The sequence below is a fragment of the Lupinus angustifolius genome, chromosome LG04 (genome assembly GCF_001865875.1).
Source record: "Lupinus angustifolius cultivar Tanjil chromosome LG04, LupAngTanjil_v1.0, whole genome shotgun sequence".
Lineage (NCBI taxonomy): Eukaryota > Viridiplantae > Streptophyta > Magnoliopsida > Fabales > Fabaceae > Lupinus > Lupinus angustifolius.
The window spans coordinates 10,689,673-10,716,998 of NC_032012.1; the positions used below are offsets into that span (position 1 = coordinate 10,689,673).

Sequence of the window (27,326 nt, forward strand, 5' to 3'; positions counted from 1 at the left end):
ACAAATATTTGAATATAACACTTCACAATATAATTAAAAGTAAATTTGTAGAATTAATGACCCATTACAAAGTAAAAACTAATTTATCAACTCATATATAAAATTAAAAAAATGTTCACAATATGGAGTTATGAAAAATCCAAAATCTTAGAAGGTGGGAATTTATTGAACCAACCATACTCATTCATATATGTTAAGAGTGCATAGTGATGAATATAAGCGCAATTAAAATTTATTATTGTAGGACTATTTATAAAACTGAATCATCAATGTTAATGTTACAATCCAAGAGTATTTGTAAATACCAACGTAGGAACATTGAAATTTGATTATTTCAATTCAGGAACAAAATGTAACAGGTACTCATTATGAATATGATTAAAGCAATTATTAACTAGGAAGCATAGATTTTGTCTTCTCAAATACTTGTTCTGCAATCATAGCAATTGTATCCTCAGCTTTTTTAATCTCCAAGTGTTGCTTGTGAGTAAAGCCAGCTACTATTGCAGATTCTGCTTTTGCTCCATAAACCAATCTCTATTTTCATGTTAACAGAAGTAACATGAAATCAATTTTAATAAAAAGTTCAGAAAAAAATATATACGGTATAAGTTTTATTCAATGTCAGTGTATCATCCACTATTCATATATAATCATTAGAAAATGAAGGGACTTGAAGGTTAACCTTAATTCTTGAAAAATGAATTGCACCAAGACACATTGGACATGGCTCACAAGATGCATAGATTTCACAGTCAGAGAGATCAATTTGATTTAGCTTTTGACAAGCCTACAAATTATGTCAAATTACAATATGAGATCTAAAATATGTATATTCAAGAAAAAAACAAGTATAAAAAGATTTAAGGTTTGAACAATGTAAGCAATAAAATTAGGGCAAGTTAACATTGCTCTCATTCCATACATTTATCACATACAAAGAATTTCAAGACTTAATTTTGTTACATCATGGTATCGAGACACTCATCACGAATCAGACAACTCATAGGGTCATGATTTATCGCCAGCGAATAAGATCCGCCTTACATAGCTATTGATCACGTCCGGGTGGACGGACGACTTACTGAGGGAAAGGATGACACTGACAAGATATGGCCTAGTCGGCACCTGCAAAATCCCAAACGTCTGGTACATGACTGTCATGCCACCTGAGCAGTAGTGCAAACATTGTTATAGAGTTGAACACGCCGTCTGAACACTTTGGGCTATCTTCTGCTATATGGCGAACACAAGCCTAATATACGACTACAGTATCCTCGGCAGGAAACAAAATGTCTCATCATGGATAAAGCATTGTGCTAGCCTGAGCACAAACACAATAGGGCCGCCCGAATGGATAAACCAGCCCACACCAGTCTAGGGCAAACCTGAAAGGACGACTTGTCATGATTGAAGCTCTCATTATGGAATATACCCCATTCAAACTCTCTATAAATAGAGAAGACTCATCATAAGGAAGTTTACACCTAACACTCTCACTTATACTCATGCATCCTCATATTCTCTACAATATCTTTATATCGACCGACTTGAACGTTGGAGTGTTTTTTCAGGTACAACCAACCCAAGGGGTCTAAGACCGACTCTTACCTAGATTTAACAGACATATCAGCATTTCAGCCCTGCCTCCATACAAAAGAACAAACTGGTCCTAAAGATTTGGATTAATATGCTCATTTTTAATCATAGACTTCACAGTACTAGTAAGGTTCTCAAGAAAATTTCAAAACTACACAGACAATACAACAAACATAGATATGATTATAATGCCTATAGGAAGAGATAAAGAAACAAAGAAAAGCTAAAACAGAAAAACTTAAATTATAATCAACTCAAACTTGAATTAAAAAGACCAATAGCTATTAGTTTAACCTCTCTTATAGCAGTAATCTCAGCATGAGCAGTAGGATCTTTGTTTCTTAAAACCATGTTGTGACAGCTTACAACTACTCCATCATTTTGAACAACAACTGCACCAAACGGATAACCATCACCACACTCGGTGCCCCGATACGCTTCTTCGATTGCTTTCGCTAGGAACTTGTCGTCCCTATCCTCTGCAGCTGGTATAACAGGAGAAAATAACAGGTATTACAGGAGAAAATAACACCAATAAGGTAATAACTATGAAGAACATTTTGTACTGTTGTAGTAGCCTAACACTCTCACTTACTCATTGTGAGTAAGATCTATTGACTCAATAGTTAAATGATTGAAATGAATATCTTAGTCTTATGTATCTAAAACATAGTTACATAATTCTCTCATTTACCATATATAATGCTCACCGAATGCTCCATACCACGTATCATGTATCAGGGTTCGTCATAAAGAATATCTTATAAAATTAATGTAAAAGTCGATGAACCGCATACCCAATTGAAACACGTACTCGTACCCATGGCCATTGTGCATAACATCTAACTATGATAAAAAACAAGTATTCAAGAGGGTAATGAAAGCCTCTGAATCATAACTTCAAGATTATGATGATACATGACTAACATTTGAAAAAATGTTTATTTGAAGTGAGCATTCAGATTTTCATGTCCCTCAAATGTCATAGGTTGATGGTACAAGTAGCGGCACAATTTGTATGACAACAGATATGTATCCCTATTTCATACTCGTTATACTGAAGTCATGATTTGTTTTGGGAGAAACAAGTATCAAAAATTAGAAATCTACCTAGTCTTATTGATTGGAATCGGAAAGTGAGGTCAGTGATGACTTATTTATACAAGAGAAAAAGAAAGCTTGAAAACCAAGTATTGATTTTGTTTTTCCATTAAGGTTAAAAGTGTATTATATTGTATCTAAAGGGTAAATGTTTTCTCTCATCATACTATTTTTTTTTTGTTTTCTACATACTTTCCTCACGAGTATGAGGATCTAACCCCTTGTTTTTATAAGAATTGTGGGGAGGAATTTTACAAAAATGTTTTTTTTGGAGAAGCTATAAATTTTTACACTTTCTTGCTGACTAGAAAATTCAGAAGCCAAAGACAAACTTTCATCTTTAAGTTCCAAAACTACAACAACAAAAAAATACGGGTAAAGTAAAGCATCAAACAATCAGAATAAAATAAAAAAAATGTATCAACATATCAAAATGTTTAATTTAAAGAGAGAGAAAATAATCTACTATAATTGATAGAATGCAAAAAAGATTTTTGACCTTTTCGAACTCTGTCTATAATTTACTATAGGCTCGGGAAACAAAGAAAAGATATGTACGAACGAGATATCCAGCAAGAAGAAGAAGGAAAAAGATTGAAGAGGCATAAAAAGGAACACTTTACCAATGGTAGTAGCAGTAGCTGGTGGAAGATCATCCATGATGAATTGGTATTGGAGGATTGGATAAGATTGGAGGATTGGATAAGATTGGAGAAGTTGAAAGTCAAAGGGTGATTGTAAGACTTCACAAACCTATATTATTGAAACTAGAGTAAATTATAGGGTGTAGGGTAATTACATGAATCATCCTTCATTTTTTTTACACCTACATAGATCCCATATTTATTTTTTTATACTTTCATTACATTGATTACCCTACCTGAGAAATAAGTGTAATATTTTAAATAAAAAAAACGTGATAAATGCAATTAAGTTAACAAAACATGATATATTATGAACACAAGTCTAAATAATATACAAATCAATGTATTTTATTATTTTTGGTTCGTTATGATATATTACAAGGGCGATTTAAATAATATCTCTTTAGAATTTTTCATGCATTCTGTAACAAAAAATAATGTATATTATTTAGACTTATCTCCATAATATATCGTATTTTGTTTAACTTAATTGCATTTATGACATTTCTTTTTCTTTAAAAGATTACAATATTTCTCATGCAGGGGTGATCAGTGTAATGAAAGTATAAAAAATCACATTTTTTTTCTTTAAAGATTACACTATTTCTCATGCAGGGTGATCAGCGTAATGAAAGTATAAAAAATAAGGAGGTTTGTGTAGGTGTAAAAAATGAGGGTACTTTATATAATTTCGTTAAAACTTAGAGGTGTCAATGTAATTTACTCTTCAAACTAAGATACAAATTAAATGAATATAAAAATCATAGATACTAGATAGAATAAATTGAAAATCTTTGTTAGAGACTAGTTTAAAATGATGCATTGAATTCAGCCAACAAAGTCAGAACCATGATAAATATAAAATTTCCTTGAAATGTGGACACTTTAAAAAATTATTATTTCACTCATAAACAAAAGCGAAGTCTCCATCTAATTTCATGGCTTTTTAACGTTAAAAGACACCACATAGAAGTCAAATTAGACTATCATGACTTCTGACTACTCTACATATATACACTGAAGTCTCCATTTACTTTTACGACTTAATAATGTTAAAAAAAGACCACATGAAAGTCGGATTGGAATATCATAACTTCTGACTACTCTTCATGTAAAATAATGCCCATAAGTTGGTAATGGCCAAAATTACTTCTATACATTTTCTATATTTTACACAAAAGCCTTATATTGCATTTACTACTTCTACGAAAGCTATTATTTCTTAAGAGAATTGGTAATTGGTAGCAAAATAGACAAACAAATCTAATAATTAAATATATATTTTTGATGAATAATAATACATAAAATTATATATTTTTTGGAAAGAAGATGAGGATGTGATTCCTGGTTACATATTTGATGTCTCATATTTTGTGTCACTCTATGTGCTATAAATTATAAATTTGTGATTGATTAGAAAAAATATATTAAAGTTAAAATTTAATTATTAAGTATTTTTCTGAGCAATCAACAAGTGCATGAAGTGACACGAAGTGTGTGACACGCAGCAACCGTTTCCAATGTTCTCTCTCTGTCACTATACTCACGCTTACCACGCTCATTATTTCTTCTCTCCATAGATTCCTCTATCGTGTACCTTTCTTTTTCTTCTTCACCGATGCACCGTCTCGATCGCGGTGATGTTTGGAAGAGCAAAGCTCGCTCTCTCCAGCTACAGTTCAAATACCGCTTCAGAGTCGCCGTTGACCGCCATTGGCGCCGCCGCCGACACCACCACCTCTTCGTCCCTGCTGATCGCGGCGACGGTTACTTCTCCGAAACCTTTCACCGCTGGCTTATTCGGTTTCGTGATTTTCGGAGGGATTCTTTGCCTTCCACTTCCTCTTTCTATCGCAAACGAGGTTAGTTGCTCAAATTACCACTCTCTACTTTTTCCTTTTGATTTGTATATAATAACTAAATCAAGCGGTTAGGTTTTAGTTGTAGATGCAGTATTGCAATTCTTGTATTATCTCAACGACTGAAACCATATCATAACCGCAATTGTGACTACATCGATCGGTGATATGTTACTGCGACTCGGAACAATTGTCGTAAATGTAATGGATAAAATAGCTAGAGTCTAGAGATAATAATGATCCACATAAAAGAGCTGCATAGCACAATATCATTAACCGATGTGATTTTAGAGCTGGTATTAGTACTGCGGATAGATGCATTTCGGTTAGAAGACATGAAGTAGTAGATGTGGTTATTGTAATTGAATGATTTTTATGCTTTTAAACACTGGAATCATTTGAAAATGGAAAAAAACTTGAGAGAAAAATTGTTGATTCATGTAAGTCGCCGAAGGTTGAATGGCTCGAAAAACTCCTAAGAGTGACTAACTGACACGTCCTTTATGCAGCTGCAATTTAAAAACATGATGTGGAGGAACCAAATAAAAAATGAATGTAGAATGTAGTGTAGGCATTGTCTGGCTAGGTTTTTTATTTGATGATTTTTGTCTGTATTTACAGTGACTAAGGATTTTAGTTCTGAAGAAGATTCAACCCTTCTTCGTATGATGCAAGCTGTTGCTGGTCCTGTTATTGGAAATGTTTGTCATGTCTTTATGAATGGATTAAACCATGTTCAGGTATGAATGGTGTCTCAACTTCATGTATGTGCTGTTTAAATCACTGCAGTGTAGATGGGTTAGAATGGGTTGTATTCTATGTTTTGTGCATTTTATAAGTGGAGCAAAACAAGACATGAGGTTAAAAAGTGAGACATTTTAGTTCTGCTAGAAGGGGTGAAACGAAAAAGATTTGGACACCACTCTGTCGATGTCATGTTACTTTCTATTCCATTCCATTCTGTTCTGTCCACATACCAAACACTGCTTATACCTATCTGGGCTATCTGATTTGTTTGCCTTCTGATATAGTATTTATGGGATAACAGGTGTATGGTTTAGAAAAACTGCACTCAGCATTGCTGGAAAGACCTAAAGGCAAACCCCTTCTTACGGTACTTGCTGCTCTTCAACTTATTCTACACAATAGGAAAGGACTTTCTGTGGATTTAATTATTTCAATTTTACTTTTCAGGTTAGCAATCATGTTGCTTCCATGGATGATCCACTTGTTATTGCTTCACTTCTTCCTCCACAAGTTCTTATGGATGCTGAGAACCTCAGATGGACGATTTGTGCAACTGATAGATGTTTTAAAAACCCTGTAACTTCTGCATTCTTTCGATCTCTCAAAGTTTTGCCAGTTGCTCGGGGTGAAGGAATTTATCAGAAGGTATGAATTCAACAGACTCTAATAACCTTTCACAATATGCTTTTTAAATATTCAGTAAATGTTTCTCATAAAATCTGATCATCTTGATTTGAGGGTTTGAAATTGAGTCTCTGTCTATGATGATTGTTAGTTTCTGGTGAAATTTGTGGATTTTGGTGAAAAGCTGACTGTTCTTTCTTTCTATTCTCTGATTTGTTTTGAACCATTCACTTTATCTTGCTGTATTCTGAAAACTACTGTAATGTTTTCTTGTCCTAACTGTTCTAAGGCACTTGTTCTTGGAACATAATCAGACAAGTTTCTCTACCTACGTTTCTATGATTTTCTATATGTCATTTTCTTCCATTTTGTAACTTGCCTCTCCTAGTTACTCCAAGTTGGAACTTTACTTGTTGGTAATTGTAATTTCATCTACTTCCTTTCTTTCCTGTAGGGAATGGATATGGCCATTTTAAAATTGAACCATGGTGGTTGGGTCCACATATTCCCAGAAGGTAGTCGCTCTCGGGATGGTGGAAAAACCATGGGCTCTTCCAAGAGAGGTGTTGGGAGGTAAACATCCTCCACCGTATTCGGAGTAGATCAGTACAATACTAACCGAAAATGTTGATTATTTCTTGTTATGAAATTAATTTACTTAAAATTTTGCCTTTTCACAGCTAATCATTTTCCGATTCCTTAGAGTATTATAGAATTTGTAACTTTATTTTTTTATCTAAAGAAATAGTTTTTGCTGCAGAAAGTATTTAAACTTTTCCTTTGGTATCTTCAGAATGGAAAACTTATGAAGTGCGTGTTAGAGCTTGCTTTTAACAACCTTGATCATAACAGTTCCTATAGTCCTTTGTATTTATGTTCACGACTTCATGTACTTTTATGCATAATTTTAAGGTAGATTTTTTTGGTGCATAAAATGAAGGTATTTTTTCTGATTTGTGCATAATAAGCTATGAACGATTGTTTTTTTTTAAAACAGCTTACTCTTTTCATTCTCATTATATATGGGACTTGTGTTTCTGATTTGTGCCCCATTATTTCTTTACTCTCAGTAACCTTGTTGTTGAGAAGAAGTATAGGGTCAATATTATATTTTTGGTCTAGTATCTTTTGCTACTCCATTTCTAATACTTCATAATTTGTCAGAGCAAAACCTGTTTGCTGATTTAAATCTTTTCCATCAGATTGGTCCTGGATGGAGATAGCATGCCCATTGTTATCCCGTTTGTTCATACAGGGATGCAAGAGATTATGCCAATAGGTGCTAGCTTTCCCAGAATCGGCAAGATGGTACATATTCTCTATCTATCTGAAAGTCTTTCAGCAACATATGGTGAACTGATGAAATTAATCCTGCTTTAATCAATCCATGAACTTTATGGTTCAAATTGCTTGATGGTGCTAGACTGCTAGCTCTAGTATGAATGCTGCACTCATTATCCCTTGACTTTTGGCCCTCCTCTCCTTTTCAGTGATAGAGATATTCGGTTTTTTATAGGCAAATGTTAGTATGTTAATATTTTGTTAGTGAGTGAGGTTTGAACCCTCAAATTCCATATCACTCCACTCCTTAAAACCTCTCAACCACCTTATGACTCCCTCAAGATATTTAGGGATAGTGGATTCTTTATCACATTGCATATCTTTATCATTCACGTGTTTCAAAGCTTGCTGATAGTATTGACATTCTTGGATTCTGTAGGTTACGGTAATCATAGGTGATCCCATCAATTTTGATGATGTACTCAACATGGAAAAAGGCCCGGATGTACCACGCAAGCTACTATATGATGCAGTAGCGACAAGAATCGGTGACCGGTTACATGAACTGAAGGTCCAAGTTGATAAACTAGCTATTAAACAAGAAATGCAAGATCACCACTCCTCGTACTGCATTGAACGAGCATCTGGAATCTTACAGCAGGTTGATTGGGAGTTATTTGGAATGAGTAGCTTCTTGTCTTCCGGTGACGATTCAAAACAGAAACAAGAAACAGTTACTATCCCAGATATAAGCATTTCTCAACCTCAGGAATCTGCTAGTGACCAGAGTAGGAGATTTGGCTTCTCGTACAGGATGCGCGGTTATACGAATCGGATGGAACTAATGTCATTTGCTGCAAGAGGGTTATTCATGAGGAATAATGAAACCAATAACTCTGCTGGGTATAGTAGAGAGTTAGGTCCCTTGAAGGCATGGAAACAGTTTTTGGAAGCTAATTTATTACGGCACTGGAATTATGTGTAATACTAAAAACATTAGAGGTATGTATATATCCAAATCTTTGGTTCTGCATCAAAATAATCCTGAATTTTTGTTAGGTCAACCGGTAAAATACAAGCATGGTTGGCCATGATTTGTAACTGTGATAGATATTTTATATTCTTTTAGTGGTTTGATTAGGGTAGAAGTAGAATAGAATCATATTATTGTGGAACTTCATCCTTATAAGATCAAATTGTGAAATACATCATTTGAAAAAAGATTATGAAAGACTCCTTGGTGCAAAATATTATGTTTTGTGTGTAACATTTTGACATGTCCTATTGGTACTGTGTTAATTGGCGAATTCAGCTTCACTTAATGAAATTGTTTGTAGTAAATTAACGGAACGGGATCATTATCCCATGTCCCGGACCAATCAGTGTTTGCCAACGAGTTAAAAATAATATTTTATTTTAACTTTATTTCATTAAAATAATATTTTATATTCACATGTATAGATATAAGTGAGGAATGGGGACACCAAGTTAGGACATGTGATCATCATCCGTAAATTAACAAATGGTAATGGTGCAAAATTTGGGAAATGAATTTTAATATCTTAACCTAACTTTCTCTCTGTTGAAACTATTTTTTGAAGAGGTTAAGATTACCAAAGTGGAGAGAAATTTTGGAAGTTATAATTTTAAATGAAGATTTCTATATCTTGATTTCTTAATTAGTGTCCTATAAGTAAGACAGTACTTTTCATTAAACCATGGGCTCTTCTGTGATGTCAATTGTCATGTTTGAAACTAAAAAAAGCATATGAAAATTTTTATATGTCAGGAAATACTATTCTCTAATTTTCTCTGAAAAAAATATTTTTTAATGCTAACCATGTTGAAGAAAAAAATAAATTTTTAGTGTGGAGAGAATTTTTTATACAATTTGTTGTGGTAAAGGGGAGCTAATTATGTGAAAAGGGAAAGAGTGAGGTATAACTAAAAGTATTCTTTATTAATAGTTAAAGTATTAATCATTTTTTCCAAATAACTTTTACTCCAAGAAATCAAACTTTTATACTATTAAATTAACGTCTTTAGTGAAAGGTTGAAACATAACACTTATATTTTTACTTTTACCATACACATGTACCTATATTTTCACATTTGATCCCAAAATTTGGTTGTGGTTGGATTGTTGTCTCCTAAAGTATAAGGATTAATGTAGAGTGAATATAAGGTAAGGTTGAGTGTGATTGTGGACCAAATATGATTTTATTATGTCAACTTAACCCCAAACAAGGATACCCAATATGTACTTTACAGATCACACTATTATTAGAGTTTAAAATTTTCTCATTGTGAGTGTAAAATTTTCTACACTATCAGTCTATCATACAACATTAATTTGTATTACTTTTATTTGAGAGACTCAAATGATATTTTACATATGTATGATGAATAATTTGACGAATGTGTATATTAAATCCTTATTATTATTATTTATTATTATATGATGTGGACCCCACTTTTCATTCTATTCAATGAATCAAAGAGAACCAAAACAATCTTATTCATTCATTCATTCATCACTCTCAATGGCTGAAGAAGAAGAAGAAGAAACAGAGCTTAGTGAGAAACAAAAGATCGAAATCGCGAAATGGTTCCTTCTTAATTCTCCTCCTGGTGAAATTTACTACGTTGCTAAAGGTACTTTCTCATCAAATGCTTTTTTTTTTCTTTTCGTTTCTTTCTATTCTAATAATTTACAATTTTGTTTTGATTTAATTTGATTGTTTTTTTCGTAGATGTGAAATCGATTCTACACGACGATGATTTGTATAATAAGGCTGCGTCTGAGGCATTCCCTGTTTACAACAAATCTCACTTTATTTCTCTTCCGATGCCTGATAGAAGCGGAGACGTATATTTTCCCTATTTTCTAGGGTTCCTTTTTTTCATTCTGTTTTTTAATTGTTTTTTTGCATGAATTTGAAAAGTTAGTTTTGAGAGTTTGATGTTTCTTTGATGGAACTTATACTAAAATGCGGTGAAACGGCGGCCTAGTGTAGGAGGATCCACTTGGTGGAGTCCGGGGAGAGTAGATATATACGGTTTCACCTTTGTAGGTGAAGAGACTATTTCCAGGATTTGAACTTATGACGTCCAGATCACAGGGGAAAACGACCTTCCCACTATGTTAGACAAAAAAAAGTGGAATTCATCTTTTAATGTGTGTTTGGAAGAGCTTTATTTGGACTTATGAATTTTCTATAAGCATTTTTTACCTTATTCAAGTAAGCTTATCATAGGAGCCTTATGAATATAAGCATTTTTATCTTATTTTAAAAAAAAATTATTGAATAAGCCCATATAGTTGTTTCCCCTAATGCGCCATAATTAGAGGTTGTATTTTCTAGCTTCTATAAAAAAAAAGCTTCTTCAAAAGAGGACAGGACATAAAAAAGTACTTTTTATAATTGTAGCTAAAAGCAAAGTAGGTTGTCATTTATGTAAAAGCTATACAGCCAAAATTACTTTCTTAGAATATTTTAAGAACACTTTTTTTTAAGCTTGAGTAAGCAGTTTTAAATCAATGTAGTTGGATTGGGTTGCTGCTTCTCTTTCCAATTTCTTATGCTTGTGGACTTAAACATGTGCATGCAGGTGCTGGTTACTTCGTTTGGTGAACTAGAAGGTTATGCATATCTTGATCCTAGGACAGCGCAAGTAGCCATTGTTGACCATGTTAAACAAGTAAGTCCATTTCTCTGTCTATCCAAGGCTGAATGGCTGATTAGTGATTACTAACTGCACCCACAATGTATACATGTAAATTGCATTAAAATTTAGCGTATAAAGCAAGCCATGATAGTCTATTATTGAAACAGAATAAGAGTTTTGAGATAAATTGGCTCTCCTATTGTCTTATTATGGCATGCTAAATGTCCCAGGTTTGTACTGAGGTGAGACCTGCAACCGATGAGGAACTTCCATCTCCATATATTGAAGAATTTCGGTAATTCTCTGCAATTTCCACGATTGACATGATTTTTGTCTGATCATTTGATATTCCTTAACCGCAGTGAGCTACACAATGTTTGATACTGAGATGTTGAATACTCTGTTTCGTGTTAAAGAAAAATGACTTGATTCATTTTTTGAATGACCTTATGGTTCTCTGTTGCTTTTGCAATCTATTATCCCCCACTTTTATATGTCTGATTAATTGTTTACACTTCAAAGTAGGTTGACTTTGGTGATTTCTTCTTCAATGTTAACTGTTTTATTTAATTGACAGTGCCGTAGATGCATGATTTCCATGTTTTATTGAGAATGTGTATTGATTTTTAATTATGAAGTGAAACTCATAAATTTAGATTTAAAATCTGGCTATATTTTTTTTTGTAAATACCAAATTAAAAATATATTGCTCAGTGATTGAGAAAATTAACTTCAAGCTGTTCATCTGACCCATTGAATAAAGTAACTTGATTACTGAACTCCTGTGTCATTCTCATACTTCAGTGCTCGTGTAATGCAGTATTTGTTTATGGCAGATGTGCTCTGGATGCAGAAATACTTAAATATGTTGAAGAGTCTTATCCAAAAGGTGTCTGCTCTGTCTACTGCGCAAATGGGAAAGATATAGAGGGCCCAGGTTCTGATTTTGAGTTTGCTGTGGTGATTTCTGCTGCTAGGCATAGCCCACAGAACTTTTGGTGTGTGAAATTAGTCGAATGAATCCCAACCATGCTTTTGATGATTACATTAATTTCTACTTTACTAGTTACAAATGCAATTATATTTTATATTTTTCTTCTTTTTATTTATAGTTATTTTCCTTTTGCACTTTTGTATAGCAATGGAAGCTGGTGTTCAGTATGGAATATTGAGTTCAAAGATGATCAACAAACAGTAGAAGTAAAGGGTAAAATTGAGGTGATATTTTGTAAATGTTTGATGGATTGAGTTGAATGAGCTCAACACTAGCCTTCTTTAACATGATTATTTGCATCCCATTTATCAGGTGGATGCCCATTATTTTGAAGAAGGAAATGTTCAGTTAGACGCAAAACATGAATGCAAAGATTCAACTCTTTTTCAGGTTACCATAAATCAGCATTACTTTAATCCTTCATTTGTATTAGTTGTGAATATATCGCTTAAGTTACTTGTAGCTTTGCTTGTCTTCTCTGTCATTCTGCATGTCAGGGAACATTTCAATAACTATCTTTTATATAAAAATGATAAAATTGAGATGTGTATGGAACATTTAAAGAAACAATAGTTATCTATTCATATTTCATTATTTTTTTTAGGCACCTGATGATTGTGCAGTTTCTATATCAAGCATTATTCGTCATCATGAAACAGAGTACCTGGCGTCTCTTGAGGTTCAGAATTGATCTTGTTGTATCCATGTTCTTTCTTCTTTTTTTCCGTTAAATGTTCAGATGATTTACTTAATCATTATAACTTGACAGGCATCATATCTAAACCTGCCTGACTCCACTTTCAAGGTATCCTTTTTTGTCATCTCATATTTTTGTTTTTAATATTCATTTTAAGCGTAGCATTTGGCATATCTACAGTATAGAATGGAAAGGAACATGTAATTAATTGAGTGATTTAGTAATGTTCTCTTTGGTTCCACCCCTTTCTCTGGAATCAAAATGTCCCACTTTTTAACCTTTTGTCATGTTATGTTCTAATTATAAAATGCACCAATCATAGAATTGAACCTATATATGTTGTATTATGTTTCATTCTAACATGTCTACCAAATGGTAGCTAAGTTTCAGATGTGTAATTTCTGCTTGATCATAATAAACCCAAGCTTTACTTGTTAGACATTTTTTCATCACTGAGATCAAACACATCTAAAATGCTTTTCATTATGATTCTTTTACCATCTGGAAGTTTGTGAAAAATGAAGTGAACTGAGTTAGAACATTTATCAGTCTTCCTAACCTGTCTTCTGATTGGATTGCCTGGGTCATTTTTCCTCATCTGGCATGTCCTATTTATTAGTCAATTAAATCATGTGATTCATCCATTTTATTGTTCTATATTGTTGTGTGACATTTATGTTCATGCATGAAATTGTTAACGCTTGAAACAAAGGTCAACGAATACGAAACTCATCTGAATATTCTAGTATTTGTACTTATATTATGGAAGTTATTTCTTGTTGTATAGTTGATAGGAATTGTTCAAATCATGCAAAAGTATACAAGCAACAAACTTGGTTACAAAATCTGCTACCTATATTTATTGCTTTCCTTAGATATAAATTCTATTACCTTATCTCTACTTTTATATTGTTGGATTTTGAAGCCTTACAACTACAACTATTTGCAGGATCTCCGGAGGAAGCTTCCAGTCACTCGCACCTTATTTCCATGGCATAATACTTTGCAATTCAGCTTGACAAGAGACATCTCAAAAGAGCTTGGCATTGGAAAGTAAAATATATGCACACAACAAATAGAAGTGTTTATTTGAACTCAGTGGCGACTAGTTCCTTTTGCAATTTGATAAGTCAATCATTGTTAGGGTTGGCTTTCTTTATTTTCACTCATTCATGCACCGTGCGCTTCGTGCCTCGCCTTGAGTATATTCCGATTGTGTACTGTACTGTAATTCTTTTTGGACATTATATGTATAGCAGTAAAGAGTTACGCTTGTTTCCAGGTATTAATTCCTATGAAATTTCCATGACTGCAATTTTTGCAAGTAGCTGGTTATAAAACCAATTGCATGGTTAATTTTAGGGATGGCAAAAAAACCCGTACCCATAGGTACCCGCGGGTAAAACCCGTACGGGCACGGGTACGGGTCACAAACGGGTACCCGCGGGTATTATAAACGGGTTTTTAAAAATACCCGTAGTACATACGGGCGGGTACGGCTTCAATCATCTTTCGAGGAACAAAAGGTACGATAATAAGGAAGAGTCTGATTCTAGAGATTCGAGAACCAGATGATGCGTGAACTTACTTCTTTGATTTCTGGGCAAAACCATGCTAAGACTGCTTCTTCCGCATCAACTGGTGATTCTTTTCACCCCTAAAGAAGTTCAATCAGTTAATTACTAAGTAAAAAAAAATCCTAATTATGAAGCTGACCAGAGTACGTCCATCAAACTTCAATTAAGTTGAAATTGATCGGATTCGTTATCTAGCTACTTATTTGACTCTAGCAGCTACTCAATTTCTTTCTCTAGCGACTCTAGCTGCTGCTCTAACTCCTTTAGGAAAAAGTCTTGCATCTCGCCCAACTCCTACAAAGCCCACCCCCGAGGGATAAAAGGAAAACCACCTAACTAGGCTACTCTAACCCATGGACCTTTCCTCCTTCTTTACAGTAAGGAAGGCACTCACCTTTTGACAAGCGTGATGGAAAGGTGAAAGCCATCGCAAGATGGATGCTTGCGCTTTTCTCGCTTGTTGAGTCTCGGACGCTATTCTGTCCCAGGTACCTCTACCTACCGTTTGAGATCGTTTTGGTATTCCAATCCGTCTGTCTTCTTTGTAGGACCCTCGCTCCAACCTTAAACTTAAAAAATCTTCCTCTTTTTGTTGTTTTAGGTTGGAGTGCTTTATCGAACGAAGCCATGAAAAGACCTACGTATCTCGATGGAATTGGCCAATCACCAAGGGCGATGTTAGGTTAGCATTCTTTTAGAACGAATAGAACGAACTCGAGTTCAGTTCCCCGGGCTTTCTCCCTTCTCGACCAGACGAAGGAGATATGAATTCATATCAGGCGGGTAAGGGCTTGGCTTGACTCTGTGTTCTCTCCTGGTCGGGTCGGAGGCGAAGACTGGCAAAGTTCATCATTCAGTGGTGGGGTGTTCATAGAAAAGAGGGCGTCGCCCAACGAGTGGCAGATTTTGATGGAGTCTCGCTCATAGATAGAGGAAGAGTACGCGCGCTAGCGCGCTACGGCTTACGCAGTTGATCGGATCAGATAGCCCTTCGGTTGGTTGCCCAACCGCACATAAAATTCCGATCAACAACTTGGAGGTATGGCTGAGTGGCTTAAGGCATTGGTTTGCTAAATCGACATACAATAAGATTGTATCATGGGTTCGAATCCCATTTCCTCCGGCACGGAAGTGGAACGGGCGGGCGAAATTACGTGAGAGAAAGAACCTCTTGGTGTTGGTGGAGTCCCCCGGAGGACAGAATAGCACTACTTAGTTACTAGGAGCGGAGAGCCCGTTGCTTTTTTTTTGTTTTGACCCACGCAAATATGGCTGCCCGGAGAATCCGTAGCTGCTAAAGAAGAGGGTCAAGCCATAACGGATTGATGTGGCGTAGCGGCGACTGTTAAATTAAAGCATGATGCTGCTATTCTACTCGGCGCATTTCTTAGGGATTTTCCCTTGGTCAAGTAAAGGACCAGGTACTTGAGTACAGAGGTCTTACATAGCTCCGTGACCACAGACTGAATCATGAGCTAGGAGGAGTACGAGTGATTAGCGGGAATCTTCGATTGCTCGTTCGCTAAAGTCCTGCTATACGCAATTCAAGCTGCCTGTTGATTCAGTACGTTCCTATCCCCTTGGGGAGTTTGATCAATCTTCCTCACCCCTATAAGCACTCTACCTGGCATCCTTCCTTCTTCGTGAGTTCGTATGAAACTGGTGACTAAGCCTTTTCCTTCTGCCTTTGCTACCGCCGCCTTCTAAAGAATTTAATCCTTAAGCTGGATAGCCTAAAGGTTAGGCTTAGTTAGTTAAGAGAATAAGGGAATCATATCGAAAGGGCTTACATGCATGCGGTCCGGGAACACTTTGGGGTGAACACCCATCCGAACAAGTAGGGTACTGCGTCAACAGAGTGGCCAAGGCTAACTAACTTACATGATTTCAACTATGCCGGAAAAGTTAAAAAGAAGAGTGTTCACTGGTAGCTAGTATTGAAAGAGAAGAACTTATCCGGCTCAACATTCTTGGAAAACAGTCGAATCGAGGGTCCGGAGGAGAATTGGCCATTCAATCTTGTAAACTCATTGAGACCGCAATTGGAAAAAAGAACAAGAGCCAAGACCCAGCCCAAGGGGGACAGGGAGAATGTCAAAACGAGATCCACTCAACAGGATTCGATTGGCTTCTAATGAAGTTCCAAGCAGTTTTGAAAGAGAAAATTACCCGGGAAAAGTACCTTCGCCAGCTAGCAGCAAGCCAGTATCCTAATCTCTTTATTCCTAGTCTCAAAGAGAGATAGACAAAAGACTTAGATTGAAAAGCGGCTTTAGAGCGCAAATCAAGGATTCTGTGAGCAGACCGACTGGTTTCAGCCAAAGAAGCAGCAGGAGAAAGGGAATTAAAATAGAACTTGTCTAGTAAGTTGCTCACGAGCCAGTCAAGGAAATCCGATCTTTCATGAACAATTTGAAGGTCTTTCATAACTTTTCTCACATTTCGAAGTGAAGTAGGCGTCGAATGAGTCTAGGTGATGGGAGGCTGGTCCGGTTAGTCCTTCTCCAATTAGCATCTCGCCTGATCGTCTGCTGAGTGAATAGCAGCAAGTGCTAGTCCTTGATTTATGCTTTACTTAGGAAGGGCTTAACTGCTCAAGTCCTTGTATGGACAATCTCTATTGTTGTAGACTAATGTGGAATACCAAGTGCGAAGGTTATCCATTTATCTTTCTGTCTAGCGGTACTTTCTGGAGCGAAGCTGCCATCAAAATCATAAAAAAATAGGTAAAGTAGCCTTCCACCGACTCACGGGTACCCGTTATTTATATGATTAATATATTATATTTAATTAAAATAAAAAATACATTATTCTAACATTTATTATACTATGTATATTTTTTCCTTTTACTTTGTTTACATATTTTATTGAGTTTGGTGGTGAAACACCCTACAAATATTATTACATGTATAGAAAGTATAGAAACACACATGTTTTACAAGGAAAATATATATTTTTTGTTAAAAAATGAGAACAAAAAATCACACAAATGGAAACAACCAATAAATTTAGCATTTTAGCAAAATATTTAATCAAAAGGTACAAAAATAATTAAGTTTCATGTTATTTGAAACACAATGAAAGTAAAAAAAATTTAAAATTATTTATAATAGAGGAAACCCGCGGGTACCCATGCTACCCGCAAATACCCGCTCACGGGTACCCATACGGGTATGGGCGGGTATGGGTATTACTCTTCTATTTTAAAACGGGTAGCGGGTAGCTACTACCCATGCCCGTTGCCATCCCTAGTTAATTTGTTGCTTTACTTATTATCCGTGGGTCATTATCCGATTTCAACTTGGATGGTGATTTATTTGATTTGGTTCGGTTCGCTTCAACTCGATTTGTGATGAAGTAGTGGCCTAAATGCAATAAGCAGGAATAAAAGTACATGGAACCCTGAGTGCTTTTGGCCAAATGGATGCCAGGGTATATCCATTACCCTTCCCTGTTCAATAACCTTGGTGTCAAGTGTTGGTCAAAAACCAATTCATGAGAATATCTTCAATCTGGTTGCTCAAAGTTGTACAGAACTTCTTGCAATTGTTGCACAGAAGTTACATGGTTGTAGAGACAAAGTATATTGAGGTCTATCCAATGATTGAATGGTAAATTAACTGCCCAGAGTTTATATTTTACCCAAACCTAATCATAGAGTATGTTGATATTTAAAATTGAAGATAAAAAAATATATTAATGGAGTAAAAGGTTACTTGAATCATCTAAGTAATGAAAAATGAGGTTGCACAGAGTTGCATGGTTTAGTTTTGTGCAACAGAGAGACAAGAGTCAAACAGGCTGATTATTTATCTCTTAATATATCTCTAACATAAATTTTTTATCTATAAGATGATTCTGAATTAGACCAAATAGAGTTGAACATTCACTACATTGCTTTAAGTAATTATTGCAGAATAGTTGCATGATAAATGATTTCACAACCATAACAAGAACATCAAATCAATTACTTTTTTTTTTACCTATTTGATGAACTTTTTAATAATTTCATAATTGGAGTTAAGAATTATTGACTTGTGAAAACTAAAAAAAAAAAAGAAAAAAAAAAGAAAGGGAATGACACATACAATGCAATTAATGAGAGTCTTGTTTTGTCAATACTCTAATGCATGATTGGGAAAAGTGTTACAATGCTGTTGACTCCATTATGGGAATAAATAAGAAAATGTGTAAAAAAGATTCCATTGCCGGGAATCGAACCCGGGTCTCCTGGGTGAAAGCCAGATATCCTAACCGCTGGACGACAATGGAATTGTTGAAACCTTCAGACCAAATTCGTTATATAAAACATGATTTACTTAACTTAAGGGTGTGTTTTTAGGGTTTATATATTTGTATATAATGTATCAGTTACATGATGAGAAAAGGCGTGTGTGTTTTGCGAATCCAGGTCTATTTCTTTGCAATGTTTTTGTTTTCATTTTGATTTGTGGTTGTGGAATGATGTGACTTAGCCAAATCAGATATTGATGTGCTCCATTTAATGTTGAAGCGCATTTCTCTGTTGATTCAATTTGAGATTGGTTTTCTTTTTTCCTGACCACAACCACCACAACAACAACAACCTTTTTTCTTTTACCATTCTCTGCTTTTAACTTAATCATTTTCTGGATTTTGGATTTTGGATTTTTTGTTATTTACTCTGTCCTTTTTGTTATTAACTTAACCATGACCAAGTCTTAGGTTGTCCATTAGTTGAGTTCGGTGGAACTATGAGGTGAAGCTGTGATAGTTCATAAAATGTTTGTTGTAATACTAAGTTGTACCCACTTTGAAATGCTTTAATGTGTGTACTAAAAACAAACTTTTGCAGGTTTGTGGTAAAGATTCTATTAGGAGTTTCATTGTGTTACCTAAGTCATGAGTTCTCTCACCTAATAGATTAATCTCTTGGGTTGGACTCTCCTTATGAGCTTTAGATCCTAACAATTGGTGTCTTTCATTGAGAGTTGTGTCACGGAAAAGACTATATATAGGCTGGATTAAGGTATATAACTGAATAATACTGATAGGTGAGTGAAGCCGTCAAAAAGGGGAAAGGTATGTCATCAAGTCAGTGTCAATGGACGTCGACGCCTAAAGGGGATGACAATGTTATGTGTCTTACATCGAGTAGAATAGCAAACTCAATGTGGTATTTAAGTCATGAGACTCTCATCATGTACTTGAAGTTCTAACATATTCATGAGGTAAGTGAAATTTGTGAGAAATTGAAATTGTTCTTTATTGGCATTGAGTTCTTTTCGGGTAATCCATACCCAACATCAAATATTTGTTAGATTGTTTGTTAAACTAGATTGTGTTTTATTGCTTGTGATGAATGCCTGTTTGTGATGAATGCCCAGAACAGGAATGAGGTTCGATTGTTATTGGACATGAGAAGAGTGAAGTCTCACTTACGTTGAACAAAATAAGTAAGATATTATATCTTGAACCAAATCTAAGACAATGTTCTGCCAACATTTTCATTTGCAGGCTCTTTTACTTGTCTCGTTATAGTCAATGTGGAGTTTCACACTTGAATAAACTCGACACTAACATTGGCTGAATCACATGGCATGATGCCAAAGGTGCTTATGTATAAAATGACATTGTTGGATTATTACTTCACTTTTATGTATGGATATGAACCACTTGTAAATAGAAAAAACTGAAAATAGTATGTGAAGATTTAGTTTATGAATATTAAGCTAAGGATAAGAGGAGTGTTACTACTTACTTACTAGTGATTCTATTGATTCAGCTTTGACTTATGCTTCTATTGTAACAATGGCAACTTTAAAGTGATGATTCTGAATATATGGAAGAAACTGTTTCATCTTCTAGTTTCCCATGTCATTTTCCAATCTTCTTCACTTGCCAAACACATTGTTTTGAATGTTTCTGGTTTCATGATCTAGTGGAAGCTTCTTTTGCAGAAGTATTCTTGAGTATAGAAGTATCTCCAACTTTCTCTTCTCTCTTCAATGTTGCAAACAAAATAAACATTTTTTTCCTAATATTTCCAATAGAGTCACAGATTATGACAAACTTTGTTCTACTATCAAAGTCAATATACTATATTAGTGTAAAAAAAAAACTTCACCATTAGTACATTATTAATGTGTACTAGTACTAATGTTGCTGCCAGAAATTAAATTTTTATTTTTTGGCATATTACGATTTTTTAGGATCTACTGATGTTTTGTTTTACACTATTAGACCAATGTCTTTTTTATTCATGAATGGATTGATATTGAATTATGTCATGAAGGTCACTTTGTTTTTTGTGGTAATGAATTGAGACTAAGAATAATTCTTGTATTTGGCTTAACCATATCATAAACAGATAATTTGCTTTGATTAAGAGTAACTCACATCATAAACATTGATAATAACATAATACCTCAAATGAAAAGAAAGTAACATTGAATTATAATTCATGTTTCTAATTCAACAAAATCCATGACAAAGTTGAATTAGATGGTGTGAGGCTATTTGATCTTCAATTTGTATATTCACAACATTTTTATCTATAACTATAATTTGGCTTTTGACCTATACTAATTTGGCTTTTTATCTAACTTTCAAATTTGCTTAGTCATTCCTTTTCTAACCTATACTAATTTGATTTTTATTAAATGATAACGAATTAAGGAAAGATATAAATTTGCACATTGTAGTGTGAAAAATCTAACTACTATAGCAAGCATCATTAAAATTTGAATACCCACTAAAATTTCATAAATCATATATTAATTTTTACATGTACAAAAAAACTTCTAATTTTTATATATACATACTATGAGAAATAAGTATGATTTTAAACAAAAATTGATAATAAGTGTAATTAATTAAACAAAATATGATATATATTATGGAAACAAATACAAATAGTAAATGAGGCAATACATTTTTATTAAATAATGAAAGTGTCGTCTACACAATATATCATATATTTTTAACTTAATTATATTTATCATCTTTTTTTCTTTAAAATATTACACTTAATTTTTTATGGGGATAATCAATGTAATGTATATATAAAAAATCATTGTTTTTTTGCATGGTAAAAAATGGAGGAGTTTTTGTATATATCACTAAAAGTGGTGTTCTATAATATACTCCTAAAATTTAATATTTTATTCTATTTAGGCATCGTGATAAGATTGGTACGCAAGCTGTCAAGTTTTGATAATAAACAACAATGAAAAGAAGGTAAGCCGTCAATTCATAATAACGATCCAAGGAATATAAATCAATTCTATTAAAATGAATCATATGCTCCTATTTATTATTAGGAGAAAATCATATATGTGACAACAGTGTAAGAGTTTATTACATTGTTATTGTATTATTTATTATTTATATTTTAATTATTATTAATAAGGGTGTTCAAATTTAGACCGGTCCAAAAATAAAATCGAAAATCGATCTAAAGTAGACTGAAATCGCAAAAGCCAAATGTGTTTGGATCTTGTTGGACTTATTTTTTAAAGACGGATTGGCTTGGTTTGAATTTTGGTTTCACCTCTTGGATCCAGATCGATCCAGACCGGACCAGATTAATATGTAAAATTTAAGTGTGTAATACTTTTAAGTATCTTCCAAACTTAATCTTAAGTCTCAACTCCAAAATTGTACCTATATTTATTTGTTATATTCTATAATATATATTGATATGTTTTAAATCATATTGATTTTGAAACCTTCAGACCAAATTCGTTATATAAAACATGATTTACTTAACTTAAGGGTGTGTTTTTAGGGTTTATATATTTGTATATAATGTATCAGTTACATGATGAGAAAAGGCGTGTGTGTTTTGCGAATCCAGGTCTATTTCTTTGCAATGTTTTTGTTTTCATTTTGATTTGTGGTTGTGGAATGATGTGACTTAGCCAAATCAGATATTGATGTGCTCCATTTAATGTTGAAGCGCATTTCTCTGTTGATTCAATTTGAGATTGGTTTTCTTTTTTCCTGACCACAACCACCACAACAACAACAACCTTTTTTCTTTTACCATTCTCTGCTTTTAACTTAATCATTTTCTGGATTTTGGATTTTGGATTTTTTGTTATTTACTCTGTCCTTTTTGTTATTAACTTAACCATGACCAAGTCTTAGGTTGTCCATTAGTTGAGTTCGGTGGAACTATGAGGTGAAGCTGTGATAGTTCATAAAATGTTTGTTGTAATACTAAGTTGTACCCACTTTGAAATGCTTTAATGTGTGTACTAAAAACAAACTTTTGCAGGTTTGTGGTAAAGATTCTATTAGGAGTTTCATTGTGTTACCTAAGTCATGAGTTCTCTCACCTAATAGATTAATCTCTTGGGTTGGACTCTCCTTATGAGCTTTAGATCCTAACAATTGGTGTCTTTCATTGAGAGTTGTGTCACGGAAAAGACTATATATAGGCTGGATTAAGGTATATAACTGAATAATACTGATAGGTGAGTGAAGCCGTCAAAAAGGGGAAAGGTATGTCATCAAGTCAGTGTCAATGGACGTCGACGCCTAAAGGGGATGACAATGTTATGTGTCTTACATCGAGTAGAATAGCAAACTCAATGTGGTATTTAAGTCATGAGACTCTCATCATGTACTTGAAGTTCTAACATATTCATGAGGTAAGTGAAATTTGTGAGAAATTGAAATTGTTCTTTATTGGCATTGAGTTCTTTTCGGGTAATCCATACCCAACATCAAATATTTGTTAGATTGTTTGTTAAACTAGATTGTGTTTTATTGCTTGTGATGAATGCCTGTTTGTGATGAATGCCCAGAACAGGAATGAGGTTCGATTGTTATTGGACATGAGAAGAGTGAAGTCTCACTTACGTTGAACAAAATAAGTAAGATATTATATCTTGAACCAAATCTAAGACAATGTTCTGCCAACATTTTCATTTGCAGGCTCTTTTACTTGTCTCGTTATAGTCAATGTGGAGTTTCACACTTGAATAAACTCGACACTAACATTGGCTGAATCACATGGCATGATGCCAAAGGTGCTTATGTATAAAATGACATTGTTGGATTATTACTTCACTTTTATGTATGGATATGAACCACTTGTAAATAGAAAAAACTGAAAATAGTATGTGAAGATTTAGTTTATGAATATTAAGCTAAGGATAAGAGGAGTGTTACTACTTACTTACTAGTGATTCTATTGATTCAGCTTTGACTTATGCTTCTATTGTAACAATGGCAACTTTAAAGTGATGATTCTGAATATATGGAAGAAACTGTTTCATCTTCTAGTTTCCCATGTCATTTTCCAATCTTCTTCACTTGCCAAACACATTGTTTTGAATGTTTCTGGTTTCATGATCTAGTGGAAGCTTCTTTTGCAGAAGTATTCTTGAGTATAGAAGTATCTCCAACTTTCTCTTCTCTCTTCAATGTTGCAAACAAAATAAACATTTTTTTCCTAATATTTCCAATAGAGTCACAGATTATGACAAACTTTGTTCTACTATCAAAGTCAATATACTATATTAGTGTAAAAAAAAAACTTCACCATTAGTACATTATTAATGTGTACTAGTACTAATGTTGCTGCCAGAAATTAAATTTTTATTTTTTGGCATATTACGATTTTTTAGGATCTACTGATGTTTTGTTTTACACTATTAGACCAATGTCTTTTTTATTCATGAATGGATTGATATTGAATTATGTCATGAAGGTCACTTTGTTTTTTGTGGTAATGAATTGAGACTAAGAATAATTCTTGTATTTGGCTTAACCATATCATAAACAGATAATTTGCTTTGATTAAGAGTAACTCACATCATAAACATTGATAATAACATAATACCTCAAATGAAAAGAAAGTAACATTGAATTATAATTCATGTTTCTAATTCAACAAAATCCATGACAAAGTTGAATTAGATGGTGTGAGGCTATTTGATCTTCAATTTGTATATTCACAACATTTTTATCTATAACTATAATTTGGCTTTTGACCTATACTAATTTGGCTTTTTATCTAACTTTCAAATTTGCTTAGTCATTCCTTTTCTAACCTATACTAATTTGATTTTTATTAAATGATAACGAATTAAGGAAAGATATAAATTTGCACATTGTAGTGTGAAAAATCTAACTACTATAGCAAGCATCATTAAAATTTGAATACCCACTAAAATTTCATAAATCATATATTAATTTTTACATGTACAAAAAAACTTCTAATTTTTATATATACATACTATGAGAAATAAGTATGATTTTAAACAAAAATTGATAATAAGTGTAATTAATTAAACAAAATATGATATATATTATGGAAACAAATACAAATAGTAAATGAGGCAATACATTTTTATTAAATAATGAAAGTGTCGTCTACACAATATATCATATATTTTTAACTTAATTATATTTATCATCTTTTTTTCTTTAAAATATTACACTTAATTTTTTATGGGGATAATCAATGTAATGTATATATAAAAAATCATTGTTTTTTTGCATGGTAAAAAATGGAGGAGTTTTTGTATATATCACTAAAAGTGGTGTTCTATAATATACTCCTAAAATTTAATATTTTATTCTATTTAGGCATCGTGATAAGATTGGTACGCAAGCTGTCAAGTTTTGATAATAAACAACAATGAAAAGAAGGTAAGCCGTCAATTCATAATAACGATCCAAGGAATATAAATCAATTCTATTAAAATGAATCATATGCTCCTATTTATTATTAGGAGAAAATCATATATGTGACAACAGTGTAAGAGTTTATTACATTGTTATTGTATTATTTATTATTTATATTTTAATTATTATTAATAAGGGTGTTCAAATTTAGACCGGTCCAAAAATAAAATCGAAAATCGATCTAAAGTAGACTGAAATCGCAAAAGCCAAATGTGTTTGGATCTTGTTGGACTTATTTTTTAAAGACGGATTGGCTTGGTTTGAATTTTGGTTTCACCTCTTGGATCCAGATCGATCCAGACCGGACCAGATTAATATGTAAAATTTAAGTGTGTAATACTTTTAAGTATCTTCCAAACTTAATCTTAAGTCTCAACTCCAAAATTGTACCTATATTTATTTGTTATATTCTATAATATATATTGATATGTTTTAAATCATATTGATTATATTTGATAAACTTTTTTAGAACTTAAACCAATCCTACAACCAAATGAAGAGAATTATATTGTTGATTTTGATTATATGTTTTACTATCAATTTTATTATTATGAAAGTATTATTGTTATTAATCATCAGTGGAACACTTTAACAGTTAAAATTATGTTGCAAATGCTCGTATTGTTGTTATTTATATTTTTGTTGTTTTATTGTCTTGTTATTATTGATGTCTTGTTGTTGCTATTGTCATTTTTTACGTTTTATTATTATGTCTTACGATTTATTATTATTTTATGATGTTGTTTACTTGTACTATTGTTCCACACATTTTAATATTGTTTTAATGTTGTTGAACAATATTTTTATTGTTACTTTATGCTTAATATTTAGTCATTTTTATGAGTTTTGAATGTAAGTGTAATTTCAATATTTTATAAAAAAGACCGATTCAAACCGAACTGAAACCGCATATAATATTTGGACCAGATTGGATCAGACATCTTCATATAAACAGACCAAACCAGACTAGACTGCATGTTAATTACGTGTTTGGATCGAATTATTTTTTGCCTAAAAACCAAGCTAAATGAACCGCGAACACCCCTAATTCTTAACTTTAAAATAAACATAAATAAATAGTGAATAATATACTAAACATAAAATAATATAAGAATTTTTATTTTGTCACCTCATCATCATTGATGTGGTAATAAACATGAACCTTTTAACTAAGTTGAGTTATGAGAACATGAGTCTAAATTTAGTGTATCACTTCATCGGTTTTAATTTGTTAGAAAAATACTTGATAACTAAAATTTTAACTTAAGTATATTTTTTTAACCGATTTTGTGACATAACAGATGTGATTCCGGGCTTTCCAAGGATTTAGAAGAGATAATAACACAGCAGACCACCACTTACACTTACACTTAATAAGGCTTATGACTTATGAGGTTGTTGAAGAATGAGTGAAATGAAAGGAGAACATAACCTTAATAATGTTTCTGAAGCAACAGAGGATGTTTCTGTTTCTGTTTCTGACAAAGACCATCATCATCCTAAACCAAAGAGAGTTGCATCACTTGACATATTTCGAGGTCTTACTGTTTCGGTAATCCTTTTCTCTCTCTTTTCATTTCACTATCCACTACTTATTTGTTTTACATGCATCACCATATCATATTGCATAGTAGTTAGCACTAAGGTTTTTATATGGCTTAGAATTGTTTCTGCAACTCCTCATAAAGATTTAGTTAGCACTAGGGATGACAAGAAAAAACGCATAGGTATGGGCACGAATTACAAATGGATACTTGCAGATTTTAGAACTACCCGCAATATATATATATATATATATATATATATATATATATATATATATATATATATATATATATATATATATATATATAT

At 33.2% G+C, this 27,326-nt stretch overlaps 4 protein-coding genes and 1 non-coding gene across 5 annotated transcripts in view; 3 read left to right on the plus strand and 2 right to left on the minus strand.

The window, feature by feature from the left end:
* On the minus strand, positions 299-3,464 carry LOC109345812 (guanine deaminase-like). Its single transcript, XM_019585032.1, has 4 exons — positions 3,324-3,464; positions 1,894-2,084; positions 686-790; positions 299-537 (listed from the first exon to the last, which is right to left on the minus strand). Exons 1-4 carry the CDS (start codon positions 3,358-3,360, stop codon positions 391-393), a joined length of 480 nt encoding a protein of 159 aa, XP_019440577.1. The 5' UTR covers positions 3,361-3,464; the 3' UTR covers positions 299-390.
* Positions 4,891-8,942, plus strand: LOC109345810 (tafazzin-like). Its single transcript, XM_019585030.1, has 7 exons — positions 4,891-5,206; positions 5,825-5,943; positions 6,252-6,317; positions 6,398-6,595; positions 7,029-7,147; positions 7,777-7,882; positions 8,295-8,942. Exons 1-7 carry the CDS (start codon positions 4,963-4,965, stop codon positions 8,838-8,840), a joined length of 1,398 nt encoding a protein of 465 aa, XP_019440575.1. The 5' UTR covers positions 4,891-4,962; the 3' UTR covers positions 8,841-8,942.
* LOC109345811 (F-actin-capping protein subunit alpha) lies at positions 10,360-14,571 on the plus strand. The gene is made up of 10 exons (XM_019585031.1): positions 10,360-10,510; positions 10,609-10,724; positions 11,468-11,557; positions 11,755-11,819; positions 12,361-12,522; positions 12,664-12,742; positions 12,831-12,908; positions 13,123-13,197; positions 13,288-13,323; positions 14,165-14,571. The coding sequence occupies exons 1-10, from the start codon at positions 10,399-10,401 to the stop codon at positions 14,270-14,272; spliced, it is 921 nt and encodes a 306-aa protein (XP_019440576.1). The 5' UTR covers positions 10,360-10,398; the 3' UTR covers positions 14,273-14,571.
* On the minus strand, positions 18,993-19,064 carry TRNAE-UUC. The gene has a single exon. It is a non-coding gene; the product is annotated as a tRNA-Glu (tRNA).
* Positions 26,878-27,326, plus strand: part of LOC109345815 (heparan-alpha-glucosaminide N-acetyltransferase-like) — an 87,491-nt gene continuing 87,042 nt past the window's right edge. The window contains exon 1 of the mRNA XM_019585034.1: positions 26,878-27,024. Coding sequence (XP_019440579.1) covers positions 26,878-27,024 — 147 coding nt within the window. The remainder of the gene's footprint in view (positions 27,025-27,326) is intronic.